This window comes from Pteropus medius, unplaced genomic scaffold (genome assembly GCF_902729225.1).
Source record: "Pteropus medius unplaced genomic scaffold, Ma_sr-lr_union100, whole genome shotgun sequence".
NCBI lineage: Eukaryota > Metazoa > Chordata > Mammalia > Chiroptera > Pteropodidae > Pteropus > Pteropus medius.
In genome coordinates, this window is record NW_024354502.1 from 15,010,804 (window position 1) to 15,028,116 (window position 17,313).

At 31.4% G+C, this 17,313-nt stretch overlaps 1 protein-coding gene across 3 annotated transcripts in view; it reads right to left on the bottom strand.

Annotated features, from left to right (window-relative positions):
- Positions 1–3,258: 3,258 nt before the first annotated feature.
- The window catches only part of EMC2 (ER membrane protein complex subunit 2), a 40,737-nt gene continuing 26,682 nt past the window's right edge, over positions 3,259–17,313 (bottom strand). Inside the window, exons 8-11 of one of the 3 annotated variants that reach the window (XM_039853893.1) lie at positions 13,932–14,013; positions 12,919–13,029; positions 11,791–11,895; positions 3,259–3,672 (exon numbers count right to left, since the gene is read on the bottom strand). In XM_039853893.1, coding sequence (XP_039709827.1) covers positions 3,586–3,672; positions 11,791–11,895; positions 12,919–13,029; positions 13,932–14,013 — 385 coding nt within the window. In that variant the 3' untranslated portion in view covers positions 3,259–3,585. Of the gene's footprint in view, positions 3,673–7,658; positions 7,886–10,305; positions 10,342–11,790; positions 11,896–12,918; positions 13,030–13,931; positions 14,014–17,313 lie in introns of those variants that run through there. The other 2 variants (XM_039853895.1, XM_039853894.1) reach the window with 2 other exon arrangements.

The window sequence follows — 17,313 nt, forward strand, 5'->3', positions numbered from 1 at the left end:
TCTACTATAAGAGGAAAAGAGGTAAAGTTGGCTACAAGAGTATCTGATACCAGGTATGTTTTTATCTGGTAAATTCTTTTTCTCTATGAAATAGAGAGCTATATTAGTTTGCTAGGGCTGCCTTAATAAGTACACAGAGGACTGGGCATCTTAAACAACAAATTTATTTCATCACAGTTCTAGAGACCAGAAGTCCAAGATCAAGGTATCAGCAGAGTTGGTTTCTTTTGAGGAATCGCTCCTTGGTTTGTAGATGGCCATCTTCTCTTTGTCTTTACTTGGTCTTTCCTCTGAGTGTCTGTGTCCTAGTCTCTCTTATAAAAGTATCAATTATATTGGATTAGGGCCCACCCATATGGCTTAACTTTACCTTAATTACCTCTTTAAAGACTTTCTTTCCAAATAAAGTCACATTCTCAGGTACCAGGGGCTAAGACTGCAATATGAATTGGTGGGAGAGAGGACACAATTCAGTCCATAACGAGAGGTTACTAAGAGTAAAAAAGGAGATAGGATACGTCAGAGGTTCAAAGTGAAAGAGGTTTGAATTAGTTCTAGTCTGAAATAGTTCTCACACTGGCTATAAATGAAGCAACATTTTAAATGGGTAATTTAAATTCAATTTCATTCAAAATAAGAGTCTAACTTAATTATTCCACTAAAAAAATTGTTTTACAAGTCACAAAATCTGAAGTCTAATCCCCATCCTGCTAACAAGGAATATCCCTTGAATATATGTGGCCCTATCTTTGTTACTCTAAAATGAGAACAATACATCACAGAATAGATACATGCCTCAGGGTATACTACAAAGAGCGCTAACAGGAATCCCTGACATCCTGGTCCTATTCCCTGCTTTGTCAAAGAGCTTAAGTTCTCTGAAACTTGATTCTTCATGTTAAAATTAGGTACAACTAAATCAGCTCTACAGTCTCTTCTAAAATCCCATAGTTCTATAAAATGAAGTAAAATGAAATTATTAGAATAATTAGGTTGTGGCATTAGGGGAAAAAAGGTCTTTGAAATATTTGCCAGTAAAAATTGTATGCTTCCAGCATACTAAAACATCGGTCTTTCATTTCTATTTTTTCTACATCCTCCTCTGCTCCTGAGTCAACATTATCTTTACAATTAAACTTGTTTTAAAATGCCTTTTTCTTACTTCTGTTTGCTTAAATACTGGGTGTTGACTTACAACAAGACATTACTTCTTTTGTTATATATAATTATCTACTTAATTTTTAAGTGATGACATTCTGAAATAGCATTCCTATAGGATTTTGCATGGTAAAAAAATGTTGAATGATAGATATGTCAGAAACATACATGACTAAAGTAACAGAAATCAAGAGTTTATTTTTCTCATGTAGTAAGTACAGAGGTTTGCAATTGCTCATGTTGGCTGAGGTGTTCAACACTGCCAAAGGGACCCAGGCTCCCCCCTCATCTTTCTAAGGAAACTTCTTTGAAATGTGCTTTTCAGTCTCATATTTGCTGTTTCATAGGTTGTAAAGTAGGTGTTGTATTTCTAGGCATGTTGCTGGCATTCGTGGCCAGAGGGAGGAGAAAGAAGAAGTTTCACCTCACGAAGTTTTAACTTTTTAATTTGAAAGAAAGACCGTTCCCAATATTCTTCTAACCTTAAATAGATCATTTGCCCACATTTTAGATATCTGTGCTCTCTCATATGGTGGCCATGAGTCACATTCAGCTATTTAAATTTAAAGAAAGTTAAATTAAAAATTCAATTTCTCACTTGCATTGCACATTTGAAGAGCTCGATAGCCACACTAAAGGCTACCATACTAAATAGCAAAAATACAGAATATTTCCTTCACTGCAAAAAGTTCTGCTTGGAATAACAGAGTTAGAAGGAATGAAACCATTTGTTTTAAATCAACCGTGATGCAGCCCCTAGGGTTGAGGTAAGGTCCCAATCTCTTTGAGGAACAGGGATCTCTGCTCCTATCTGAACAATATAGGATACTGCTTATAAGGAAGAAGTGGGGGTAATTTGGTTGGGCAGCCAACTGTCTGCCACAATGGGATTGTCAGTACATTTAATATGCAATAATTTAAAAATTCTTGGCAAGAAGGTATCAAAATTAGCAAAAACAAAGTGAAACTAAAGCTGATAGTTATAAGAGGCACTAAATTACTTATTATACAAATTTAATTGCTAAAGAAAACACTACTTTAGTGACTGATGGGAGGAAGTTAGAGAGAAGAATCATAGTAGAATAGTATTTGGGCACTATTTTCTTTGTAGCAAACAAATTTGAAATAGCTGATTACGTTGAAAATGCACTTACTAAATTCATAGGCGAAAAGAGTACACCTTGTGATAACAAAGACTAGCTGAGAAGAATTATCTTCATAGGGGAAGAGTTATTTCAATATCTGCTCATTATGCACAGCAGAACAAATGAAAAGGACCATGATATGAAAGAATAAGATTAGATCTCCATGATCTCCATTTGCCTAAATCCAGCAATGACAAGTGTACAGGAGTTTCTAAATAACATTGGTATAAATAAGATTATGCATATAATCTATATATATATCTAATTTATGTGTATAAATTACAAACCAATACTTAAATATTTGCCCTGAATGAACAACTGCCTATTTAAAAAATTTATTTATGTCTAAATAAGGTGTTTAACTTCAAAGTTCTTTCTACTCTATTGAAACATGCAAAATACTGTTGAAGGTAGCATAATGGTTGTTTGGTATGCAAAGAAAAAGAGAAATTCTAATTATTACTAAAAAGGTAATGAGATATGAGAATTGTAAAAATTTTTCTTCTAAAGTAAAAATAACTCAGCACTGGAACTCCTTTAATTCCTATTCTCTATAATCTGCAAATACCCTTTTATGTAATTTACGATTAAAGGATCAATAAATATAAATTTCATAAAGGTTAAATTTGAGCATTATATGAACCTTAAAGCATTTTATAGGTTAAAAAAATCTCAATTATGTCCTATGGCAGAACAAATATTTTTACAAAGAGATAATGCTGCATTCTGGAGAATGACATTTCAGCATGATTTACCAGAGTAACATTATAGTACATAAAACAACAGCCTACTAAAATACAGAGCAAAATCCAATCTGACACTATAAAGTCAAAATAATTTACCAGCATTTGCTTCTGTCAGCTATTTTTGCTACGTATTTATCACAAATAAAAAGGAGTTAACTAGAAATTGAGTTCTAAAACAACATATTCACTAATTAAGTATGACAAAAATCTTCATGTGCAAGTTTAATAAATCATTATGGTTTATTTAATGAAGTTATTTCTACATCAGATTATGGTTTAAAAGCAGTTATATATGTGTGATATGAAGAGAATGATGTACAATCAATAAGACTCTTCATAAATCTTGCTTCCATAGACTTTCCCCATCTTGCTGCTTAGGAGTAAAAGGCCTTTTCGGTTTATATAAACACATTCTTTATGACTGCCGTAACAGAAAATTAGTACATAAACAGCAGTGGGCATTTAGTAAATAAGTCACAGGCCAATAAGTTCAAATGTACAGTTGTGAAGTATAATGTGAAAGAGTTTTTGAAACCTTAAGACTGGGTAATCTGCAGTGTTTCCAACATGTCTTCAACTGCCTTAAGAGAGTATTTGGTTTCCTTCTTACTTCGACCTGCAAACTAATTTAAAAAATGCAATTAGGCTCAATTTCAGTGGCAGTTTCAAAATCAAAATCTTACCTTCACATTGCTAATGAGAGTTAACATTATTTTATCACCAGCATGAAATCAAATATGTTATCTTCAATAAAAACAAAATTTGGGTTTTAAGGACATTAGTTTCATCTTCAGTTGAAGTGTATAAAAATTTCACTGCATAACTGGTCAATTTAAATGTTTAAACAGTTTGATACCTATAAAAACATAGATTTGATATTTAAATCTGTCCTTTTTGGACCAGAAAACTTTTATGAAATAAAAAGCATAATTTACAAATGAAATTTAAGTTTATATTTACGTAGGAGTGGGGACCATTTCCTACTTGTCTAGCCTCAACAAATTTTTACAATTTTAAACAAAGGTGAAATACAAAGTACTTTTTATTAAGCATTTTAAAGTGCAAGGTATCTAAAATTATTTAAAATTGTTCGTAATTTTTTTAAAAAACTTCCAGATTTGTTAGTTGCCTAGATAATATTATGTTTCTGCAGCAAAGATCTGTCAAATAAAACACTATGTTACATGTTACAAAGCTGTAAATATGTTTTAAAATATGCATTTCTAGTTTAAGCTGTTATTTAATATATAAAACCAAATTGGGATTGGATTTTACAATGAAAAAAATATTAAATACTATCTTTTTATATTTAAAAGCATATTCACGGCATACTAAATTCAATAAAGTACATATAATCAGTGAGGAAAACACTGTTGAATATCCTATGCTGATTTCAAAATGAGTTTTCTAACTAAACTGACAATACCCATCATCTATCAGTTAAACACTATAGACTTACTAGATAAGTATTCCTTATGGGGGTAGGTTTATAATATCTATATTACCTGTTTTCTCCCTGATCAAAGTATTGATTAACATTTACTACTAACATATAGTGTTTTCAAGTGACATTTTCATGTGACTGATCTTTCCTTCAAATACCAATGCTGTGTTAAGTACTTAGTGCTTGATTTATGATGTGTTCCTTCTCTTTTGTAATTAACTTAATTTGGCAAACTTCTCATGACCTGTTGAGAAAGATTAAGTGATCAAGTACAGGTAACATCATAGAAGCAATAGGTTTCAGGAATGGTAACCTGCCTCTGACCTTTCTGGCTACAGTTTAACATTATGATTTCCCTACTTCCTAAACCATCAGCTCTGTGATTCAATCTTGATTTGATAGAGTAAATAAAGGGGATTTCTAGAGGCAAAGCCAGGAAAAGGGAAAAGCTAAAGCTTCTCATAAGAATCAAGATAACTTTATCTTGCATAAGACATTGCTAATTTAAGGAATTTAAATGTTAAATACACAAGTCAGAATTACAAAATATGGTAAAAGCAACACCACATTTAAAACTTTGCCTTTTCATAATTTCCTTTGGTGAGTAAAGGATGTGGGGTGTGCTTATTACTCTTATTATCCAGTTGAGAAACTCACTTTCACAAGGACTTACCCAGAACAGAAAGCCTTTTCTTTTACCACTGCCTATCCAAAGTAAACAGGAATGGTCCTAATCAGATACTTAAAGGTCTAATTCTAAGAAAAAGCTTTGATGGGTTGGAGGAGGGGATACAAAATAGGATACCACATAGTAACATTTACATAGCAAAACAAAAATAAAAAATTTCTGCAGAGCTGAAGTCATAACAAGTATTTGAAAATACAGCATTTTTTTTTTTTTGGTTTGTATTTAAACACAGTAAAAAACAGTAAATATGAATTTGTGATTTATTTTAATTAGCTAATTTTAAAAAATCACTTAAGACTGTGTATCAATATTACTGACAATCAGTGCTATTTGGAATAAACCAAACTAACTTATTTGTGTCAGAACAAATAAAAAGAAAGTTGGAAATATAAATCTATCACTTTGAATTGTGTCTGACATGCAATTATTTTGTCTATTCCAGAATTATATGGCAATTTAACTGATTAAGCCGGAATCCTATTTTTCCCTCAAATCATGATTTAATTTTCTATTTCCCAAAAGGATAGTAACAGAATCACCTCTGCAATCATAAATAACATGGATCACTAGCACAGATGAATTTAACAGTGTACCAAAGAAGCATTTATCTGGAAAATTATTGCGTGTAGGTTCACATTAAAGTTTTCATGAGCATTAATCAAACTTGCCTGCTTCTACTGAACATGCTAAACCAATTACCTAATTGAAGAGCAAGTAGTAGCCATATTCTGTTTCATTATTAAATAGAAACAAAAAAAGCAGTTCTTAATACCTCATTTTCTCTAACTTATAAGTACCTAGAAAAATATTGTAATAAGGAGTATTTATTATATTCTTTATATCTGTTTATATGCCTCGACAAGAGTCATGAAGTTCTCAATTAGAACCCAGATTTTTCTAAATTACTAAAATGTCAATCTCTGAAAGTTATATTTCACATTAATCACAAATTCTGCATTTTTGTTTTCATATAGTTAGATTCTGCTTAAGTAAATTCTTCTTTCTTAATTCCCTGTTGGATCTTAAAGAAAACTTACCAGAAAGAACACAAATAATTAAAACTCGATTATCAAATTCAAAAGTCAACGAGTTATCCATTTTAATAACTGGGGTAAGTTGGACTAAAATTTACCTTTATATAGTTTGTGGGAAATAATGTGAGTGTACAAAGTAATAGGATAAATAAAATAGAACAGTTGATAGATGAATCTCAGAAACATTACACTGAGTGAAAGAAGCCAGGCACGAATGAGTATATAACCTATGTATGATCTCATTTATAGAAAGTTCTAGTACCGGCAAAACTAATAGATAGTGATAAAAATCAAATTGGTGCTTGTCTACAGTAGGGGGTGGGGATGACTGCAAAGCAGCAGAACGAAACTTTCTAGAGTAATAAAAATGCTGTATACTTTAAATGGGGTGGTAGTGAGAGGGGAATATACAATTGCCAAAACTTAACTGTACATTTAAAATGTGTGCACGCTATTATATGTAAATTATACCTCAATAACACAGATGAAAAGAAAAAGGCAAAACAGAAGCAGAAGGATGGGACTATGGAGTTATACAATAGTATAAAACATTGCCAAATTACCACATATTTCCCTTCTTATTCAAAGGTAATGTACTGCATCTCAATTCTAGGTTGACTATGTGATTTGCTTTACTCACTGGAATATTAGCAACATGTGACATATCCAGAGGTTTGAAAAAGCCCTTACAAATTGGAGTTTGCTTGCTTGCTACTCTTGGAACCCTGAGACCACCATGTTAGTAAGTCCAAGGTAGCCTGCCAAATGAGACACACAAGGCCTAGCATTCCCAGCTGACAGAGAGCCAACTTTCAGACATTTAAGTGAGGCCATCAACCATAGCATAGGACAGAAATATAAATAAGCTCAGTGGAGACCAGCAGAGTTACTAAACTAAGCCCAAGCCAAACAGCCTACCTACAGAATCTAAGGAAATAAGCCGATATTTTAAACCATTAAGTTAGCAAAGGGTAAAAGACACAATATTTATGGAATATGATTCACAGAAAGAGAACCCAGAACCTCTGCACAGAATATGAAGCTTCAAAAGCAACAAGAGATTTATTTAAAACCTGTTATTTGTGTCTAGAGGCAGAAATAAGTTTTGCATGATGGGTGATTCCTAGTTGAGGAGTACTGGATGCTGCCAAACAGAGACCTGACATGACCAAAGAAGAGTTGTGTTATCTTCCTGGACTGGTGTCCAAGACGACAGAAACTGACAAAAATTCTGTAGTATCCTGTCCTATCAATAAAGACGTGATTTGCCTTTTCTTGATTCTATAGGACAGGATACTACAGACTATGTGAATTCTGAAGACTATAGAATTCACAGGGCAAAACACAAAGACTGAAGAGCACAAATGATGTTCGCAGTGCTCTTTCCAAAAAAAATGAAACTTTATTAAATAAGTCTATGAAAAGAAAATGGATCTATTAAGATACAATGAAAAACTGTTTTAATGAGAATGGCAGGGAGGGCAAATATTACTAAAGAACAGTTTGGATCTTTGAACAAGGGCTTAAATTACTGAAATGGTGGAGTCATGTCTAGTGGCAAAGTGCATCTCATAAGGCAGGGAAAGGCATATTTCCTTGGTCTTGTATTACTGAAGAGATGCAGGGTAGGGGGGAACCTCTGAATTTAGTTACTACTGACAGCTTTAGATCTGAAATGAAAAAGAAACAAGTGAGGGAAGGATATCAGCTGTTCATATGAAAAAAATAATTGATAAGAAAGTTGGAAACTATAACTACAGCTTCAGATACATTTAAACCCAACACCTCTTTATAGAGGCAGTATACTGTGGCCATTAAGAGCACCAATTTTGGAGTCCAACTGCCTAGTTTTGAAAACAGCTTTGTCGTTAACCAGCTATGTCACCTTGAGAAATAATGTAATCTTTCAATGCTTTAATTTCTTCATTTGTAAAACAGCAAAAGTAACTAGCTTATAATAAATTTTCCATAAATGTTTGCTATTATAACTGTTGTTATAATTGCAATGAACATAGCAGGCATAATAAACTGAACTTAGAACATGTGATTAGTAAACACAATGTAATATGCATCACTGTGATTTGGTAAAAATTTTGTATTAACTCCTTTATTCCTTAGAAAACTTTTATTATGTCCATCTTGCAGATGAAAAACTAGGCCCAGAGATGGTAATAAATATCCGAGCCAAACTTTGAAGCCATACAACATGGATCTAACATCTGTGTTCTTCTCTTAACTACTACATGGTACTAGCTTCCATGGAATGGGACTCATGATAGAATATGGTGGTAGAAACATTCTGGATAGCTACATGGGGGTGGGGGGGCAGGGGAGGGGGTGACTCCTATCTCATATCATGCATAAAAAATCAGTTCCAAACAGATTCTGCATCTAAATGTGAAAAGCAGAAGTTAAAAAGGAGACTCTAAAGACATACAAGATTATCTTGATGAAAAAAAAGTATCTTTATGACCACAAATAGCAAATGATTTCTTAAACAGAACACAAAATGTACAAACTGTAAATGAAATGAATGATTAGGTTGAACATATTTAACTTTAGAACTTCTAATCATCAAAATCATTTGAAAGTAAAATTAAGAAGATGAAGAGATTTCCTACACATATTCCAAACACAGGGTTCATAATCAGGAAACTAAAAAACAAAATAAAAAGTTTTTAAACCAATGAAAAAGACTGCAAGAAAGAGGTTATCTAAATGGCCAATAAACATATAAAAAACTATTGAAATACACTAGTAATCAGGGACATGCAAAATGAAACCATGAGATACCACTACACAGACAACACAATGGCTGTAACTACAAAAACTGACAGGACCAAGTGTTAGTGAAGGTGTGGAACTGAGAACTCTCTAACACTGCTAATGGTACTGAAAACTACTAATATGAAAAACAACCTTTATCTACTAAAGTTAAATATACATAAGCCCTATGATCTAGCATTTCCACTCAAAGGCATACTATTAGAAGTATACGTATATGCACACCAAAAGTCATGTACAGTAATATTCAGTGTAGTATTATTCATAATAGCCCTAAACAGCAAATAATCTAAATGCCTATCAACTAAATAGAATGTAGTATGTCCACACAATAGACTTCAGTACAATGAAAATGAATGAACTACAGGACAGATAAAGCTCATAAATATAATAGTGAAATTAGCCAGACAGAAATGAAAACATACTATGTAATTTCACTAAGTTCAAAAAAAGCCAAAATCACAGGATTATATATCAGTACTTCTGAGTAGGATAGAAGTAGAAACTAAAAGGACTTATCATGAGGGCTTTAGAGTGCTGTAATGTTTCTACTTATTGATCTGGATACAGTACGATTCATTAAATTGTACAGTTATGACTTGGGTTTCTTTTTACTATATATAATTTAATAAAAATTAATTTTAAAAATATACTCATCCCATGTCAAAAAACACACTCTGAGCAGCTAGTTGTTTCTCAAAAATGTCTTAAAAACAAGAATGTAGTTTGCATTTCATTAGTTTTATATTATACAAGTCTTATCTTTAAAACTGTCTCTCTCTCTCTCAGCCTACTGTGTGTGAAAGAAACACCATCATAGATCTGAGCTATCTCAAACTGCACTTGAAGAAGCACAGTCTAGCTAGTTAATACTTTGATTTACATGTCAACAGAACAATCTCTACTATATACAGGAAAAATACAAAGTTACTTTAAATGATGTGATTATGGAGTCAATAAATTTTTTGACTCTCCCCAACATTCTCAGGAGTACAAAAACAAAGAAACAAACGGCACCAAAACCAAAATAACAGAAAATGAGACCAAAAGACATCTTCAAAACAACTACACTGTAGGCAATTCTCCAAATCTTTAGAATGCGGTTGTATCGACAACAGCAGTAGGACCCACAAAATACCAATAGCTGTGTGATAGGAGCAATACGAAGTGAAAAAGAGGACAACTATTACTCTACAAGCCCCAGAAAGGAAAAAAGTATAAACTGATGAATCTGTAAAAGGCTCGCAAAACCAGGAGTCTCAAAGGCTCCAAATTAAAGATAAGTGCAAAAAACTTCATGTAAATGTAACATTAAACAAGTCTAATAGTCTGAGACCTCAAACTTGCTGAAATATCCGGCTAAAACTCTCTTCAGAATGAAAAAAATAAACATCTCATTGAAAGAAAACTACTGGAAAGTGAAACCAAATTGACCAGGACAGAAACACTGCGGGAAAGAGGCAAGGTGGGTTCAGGTTGGTTCAGATAAGAAGGGGAGAACAGTGACGAAGTGATGCCCGGAGGCAGCAAATTCCAGAAGAAAAGGCAAAACAAAAGAAAACAAAATGCAACTTTTAAAGCTGAGCACAGCACCTCAAAATTCAAGACCTAAACTCGCAACACTGTTTCTGAGAAAGACTGGATACACAGAGAAGTCATATTTGAGTTCTTAACAAAGAAGAGGAAGCTATAGAGAAGCCAGTTGGAAAAGTTATCCTATCTTCCGACTCCCCCTATTCCATGGAAACTTCTTCCTAATAGGCCAGGAAAACTATCTCACTGAAACATGAAGAACAAGAAAAAGAATATGAATTTCCCTATAATTATTATAGAGGAAAAATAAATGACAAAGGATCTGAAAGAAAATGAATGATATAGGAGGTGGGAAAGGAGAGCTAATGAGCTTATAACTAGAGACCTACAAAAAAAAATCAAACTAACAAAAAAACATTTAAAACTATAATTTTAAAAGTAAATTTCTCAAAAGAGAACTGAATCTGCATATTAAAGGGTCTACTGTATATTTGGAAAAACTGACCCAAGAAATATCAACAACACATACTTTAGTAAAACTACTGAATTTTAAATATAAATTATTTTGGACAACTTATTAGGGAAAGAAAATCAGGATGGCATCAAACTTCTTGACAATATTTTATCCTAAAAAACAATGAAACAATATGTTTGAGACTTAATTATATAAGCCAAAGTTTGTATAAAAAGCCTATCATCTTTCAAATATAAGGACTATAGACAGGTAAGTTATAAACATACAAGACGTAAGGTTTTCCATGAGTTGCTCCTCAAGAATCTATCTCCTCAGGACGAGCTTCAGAAAATCAGATAAGATCTGACTTGTAAGCAGGGTACATAAGCTTTGTTATATACTCTGGTTGGTTTACTTTTAGGGTTTTCTTCCTCTTATTACTTGAGAAATCTCTGATTAATAGCACACTCATATATCTGATCTGCTTCTGAAATGCATCTTGCAATTTGTTTATCCTTTACTGGATTTTCGGAATTACTTTTTATTTGCCAAATACAGAAATACTGAGACTTCTAGATGGCAAGGGTAATTATGGGATCATAACAGTAACAGCCTCCTTTTGGGAAATAAAAGGGATCCTACAAGGTAATTCTACATACACAGTTTTTTAGAACATATTTGATAAAGACTCAAAGGCATAAAAGTCCAATGACAGACATCTGGCTTTGTAGTTGGTAAAAACAAAAACAATTAAAAAAATACATTAACTGACCTTTGTCATAATATAAAATTATCAATACTAACCTGATAAGCTCTGTTTATTTGATTAGCTGCCCAACTAGCATATTTCATGTTGTCCTTTTTTGTTTTTGCACTTGCTTTTGGATTAGAAGCAATATGACTTGCCGACTAAAAACAAAAAAGAAACATTAAAAACAAAATGTCTTTTTTCAAGCAAGATAATCAAAAACATGTAAGAGTCACAGTTACAATGGGATAGACAATAACAAAGAATTTTTAATACTTGTACCAAAACTATTTTTAAAATAAAGTTGAATGAAATTGTTTAAAAATGAAAATCCATTTTAAAATACAGAATAATGTGAAGTAATAGGAAGAGAAAGGCTATCTTAGATAATATCTAAAATCATTTTATTAGCTCTTAAAAGTAAAATTCCATTTATTGCCTGAAAATTATTTCATTTGTTTTTTCTTGCCTCCATCTCTGCAATTAATTCTTTTACATGGAGCCTCAGTAAGACATTCATCTAAAAGTCCATGAAAAGACTAGGATAAATTAAAATTTCAAAGAACTGGCCTATTAAAGTTTATTTCTTCCATGATTCTGATTATAGAGAGGATCTCATTTTATTTATATGTAAAAGCTCAACAAATTCTTCCTATACCAAAGCCATTATTAACTGACTTTACTAAGCTTGTCATTTGGCACACATAAACAATAGAAATATTTAATTACATGTTTCACACAATTTTCAAACTGTCTATGCCATAAAAATATTTTAATTTGACATTAGAGATTTTATTTCTAATGTCTTTTGTTGGCATAGTTTAAAAATATCTCATACAATTATTGTTTAGGGTAAGAAGTACAATAATGTTGGGCATAAACCAAAGAATATCAAAATAATCAAGGAACAGATAATATGGTTTGTTATCTGTTACTATTAAATTTTATGAGGGAAGATTTCATTTCTGATACAATAAAAAATACTTTACAACAAAATGTCAAATAGCTAGAATGTTCTTACATTCAAAATCAAAACTACCTTACAATATATTACTCACAATTAACTAAAGGGAAAAAATTCATATGCTTACAAAAAAAAAAGAGGGAAGTGACTAGATAGGATAGTTAATGGATTTTAAATGACAAATTTCGTAAAATAACATTAAACAGGCACCTCAGCTCACCATGTAAAGTCCAAACAAAGCTCTCATGTTTCTGTTGTTCAGTTTCAATGCCTGTGCAAAATACTTTCTTGAAAGTTCAAGATTTTCAAGTCCACCTTGGGTATATTTAACCTGTTAAAAATTGCAGAGTGCTGAAACTTGTTTATTTTACTACTTTGAAATATAGCATGTTTCATCATATCATAGGCATTAGTAACTGAAACAGATATTCTGTAAACAAAGATGTTTAAAAAATTCACCTTAAAGTTGTTAAAGCTAATCTTTAAAGCATAATCTCCTCAAAAAAACTATTCTATTAACAGTCTTTAATAATAAAGTCCAACTAACCTTATAGCATTCAATTATATTGCTATCTTTAATAGTAAGAAAATAAGATAGTAAGAAAATACTTCCTACTTCCCAAAATAATGACTTTAACATAAATTTCCTAGACTACAGATTTAAAAATAAAAATCAAGACAAAACAAATAAAAGCTCAGACACAAACAATAGTTTAGTAGTTACCAGAGGGAAAGGGGGGCGGCAGGGAGGGAGATAGGGTAAGGGGGTCAAATATATGTTGATGAAGGAAATTTGACTTTGGGTGGTAAACACACAATGCAATACAAAGATGATATATTATTATAGAATTATATACTTGAAACCTATAAAATTTTATTAACCAATGACACTCCAATAAATTAAGCAAAATTTTTAAAAAATCATAATCACTGTATATGTCATAAAAGCTATTAAGTGGTGACAACTGTGACACAATTCTTAATCAGAAAAGAAAATAGTGTACAAAAAAAAATCACAAAGAATTTCAGTTTTAAATAGTGCTTTTAACTGAGAAGTATTTCCATTACAGTATTAAAAATTTAAAAGTTTTACTCTCACAAGTCAATTTTCATCAGATGTTTTAAATATTTATATACTTGCCTAACATTAAACACATAATCTTAGTTCCATAATAATACCCAATACCGACAAAAATAAAATCACATACAATTCTTGTTTTTGAAAACACTTACTTCAGCATACTGCTGACAGTATAAGTGGCTGTGTGGATTAGTCATCATAAGCTCCTCTAAACAAAAGGCTGCTTTAGCGTAGCTGAAAATTATCAAGAGAAGAAATTAATTTTAAGAGTCAAAAATTTTATCTTAGCTATGCCTTAAAATAATTTTAAAACAATTTTAGTGATATTAGACATTTTACTCCCTAAATAATTTAAATAATTTTATTAATAAAGTACTTATTACCCTGAATTCATGAATATAAATAACATTAAATTTTTAATGAAATGAATAAACAGAGGCTTAAATCCTAAAGCAACCTATGAACAATCAATAAACATTACATTTTTATAACTGGGTCACTACTAAGACATCCAAACATTAAGAACACAGACTTCAAGACCTTGGATTAGGTTACATATAAAATAACTTCTAGAAGTCCGCAATCATTTGAGAAAATATTCAAAGAGCTAAAGTTGTAAGGAGGAAATCAACATTTTATTAAATATTCTCAACTAAAAATTATCTGCAGACTTATATTTACCAACATATTCTATTACAAAGACTATTCATTACTTAAGCTTACTGTCAAATACAAAATTATAATGAAGTTATAAATTTCTAAACCCATGAAAACTAGTCAAGTTCGTGGCTTTGTTATGCACTCTACTACTATTTAATCATGTGGGAGAAACAAAAATCTTGCTGAAAATCTAAGGAGAGAACTGCTGCAAGGGTTCTGGAAAAATGGTTTTACACATGTAACTTTAATTCCCTTCAATGTATTTTATATGTTTAAAGCCATGTGAATATCCTCCCTATTTACAGTAAATACTAAAGAGCACACGTGTTCTAAGATTTATTCCCAGTGAGGAGGTGCTAAGAATACCCAACAGAAAAAGGCTACGTACAGTTATTTTTGGTACTTGTCACAAATATACAATGTCTAATACACTTTATTTTCAAATTATACATGTTGCAGTTTCACACATGTGATTAATAAGAGCTAATTTCTGTTACATGCTTATTACGTGTTATGTCTCTGTGTTACACGTATTAACTTGTTTAATCCAACCCAAACTCTAGGAAGCAGGAAACTACTATTAGCATTCTATAGTTGAGAACACTGAGGCAGAGATTAAACTGAAGCCCAGGCTGTGCCACTCCAGGCAGTCTACACTCTTAACCACTCACTACGAGTACTGCCTGTAAGTACTACATTCCATAATGAAAAACATTGGTGGTGATGGTAGTAATGAAGATGTTAATGACAACATGAAAATAGGTACAGCGATCAAATCCAAAAGGCCTGAGGAACCAAAAACATCCTGCTGATCACCCAAAACTCACAGCATATAGATTTATGAAGGATGTTCTATATAGACTCTTATCAAAGGTCATGCAGCTTTTTAGTCCTTTTCATTTTTATATTTAAAATCTAGTACTGGTTCTTGACACATGATAGATATATAATAAATGACTGAGCAAATGAATAAACAAATGACTAAACTCTTTAGAACGAAAGTATTATATTTATTTATCTATCTGACATTTATTCATCATTCCATAAGAGAAGAGGAAAGTGGTCTCTCCCTTAAACATCTAACTTCATCAGAAAGACAGTTCCTTTCTAAATGTGTTCCTTTTTCTAGGATGATGCCAAAAATTCAAATTAATGCTAGGAATAAATGTTCTTAGAAATTTAAATAGGTTAAGCACAGCTATGGCTCTAGTTCTTATGCAGCACAAAGTAAGATAAAATGGGTGGATAGGAGTTTCTACTGAAAAATGAATGCCAAGATATTTTTCTTAAAAATGATATAGCATCGCATACAAGGATAAGGATCCCTTCCCCCGACTTTACAAAGTATAAAATCAAACTAATTTTGCAAATAGAGTAAATAAATATCTCACTCAATATGGTCAACTGGTATGACTAAATATATACTAGAATTTATAAATGAGAAGCAAACTTAAATGAAAGTTAAAGATATTAAAAAAGTATATGGCCCCTTTTTTCTCCAGAAAAACACTAAATACACTTATATGACACCCTACTGTGGAAATTTGGAGTAAAAAATGCTAAATCTAGACTAGCAAAACTATTACCTATGACCTCTTACATATAAAGTAGCTTGTAACTATTCATATGCAGAAAAGAATGACAAAATGTTAAATATATCTAGCAAATCCTAAATTGCTACATTTTTGCCATTGTGTCCACAAAACAATACTAAACTGACATCCCACAATAAGTTACCACTTCTACCAAAAAAGTCCTACCTACTACAATGACTGGCCCACATAAGTCAAATGAATTAAGTGAACAGATTTTGAGTTTCATGTTGTTTCAAAGCATCTGAAGATATTTATTTCCACCCACCCTAAATCTTAATATTCCTAAGTGTTCAACTGGAAAAACTAAATGGTCATTTTGTGAATGACTAGCTTTAAGATCAAAAACAGTTTTGTGATATAAGATAAAGAAGGCTAAATACAATTATCATTTCCTCTGAAAATAAATTTTTCAAGTGCTTTTCTGTTTTTGTATTTCATTTCTTGGAATTTTTCAGTTATTTCTCTTAAGTATACATTCAACCCTATCTCAACAAACTCTTTAGAGATTCAAAATAAAACAAAACTGAATGTGGTCATTACAAGGTAAAGCAAATAATAAATTTAACGATAGGTTAAAATAAAGTGTAATCTATTTGAGAACTAAATATAGAAATATTATAAACACATGTAAAAAGAATAAAATTGAGAAGAAAATAAAAAAAACAAAGGTGATATATTTATATAGTTCTTAGAGGATAAAAAAGATGAAAGCAATAAAAATTGATATATCTGACCATCTAAAAATATAAAGTTTCTTTAGTTAAAAATCAATATAAAAAAGACATATAACAAGGATATATTTCTGAAAGGACAAAGGTTCTCATCATTTATATACAAAGCTCTTACAATTTTTTTTAATAATTGTAACCAATTTTCACTCATCGAAATTTGCAAAGATTAAAAAGAATGATAACATCCAGTATTGTTAAAGGGATACTCTAATAATTGCTGGTGTAAGAGTAAACTGATATTACCTTTCTAGTGAACAATCAGGAACAATTTATCAAAACCACAGAAAATGTGCATGCCATTTAATCAAGTAATTCTAAAAATTTAGCTAAAGGAAATAAAATAATCAGTACAGCATTACAGTTAAAATGAAAAAAGAATCTTCATATCCCCCTAGGAAATGAGTTAATACTAGTGAACATTAATAAGATGAACAATATAAAACCATTGAAATCACTTTGTGGAATGTTTAGTGTGATAAGAATTTTTGATAAAATATAATTAAGTGAAAAGCATTAAGCTATGAAAGATAATTCTATTTTACGTTTGT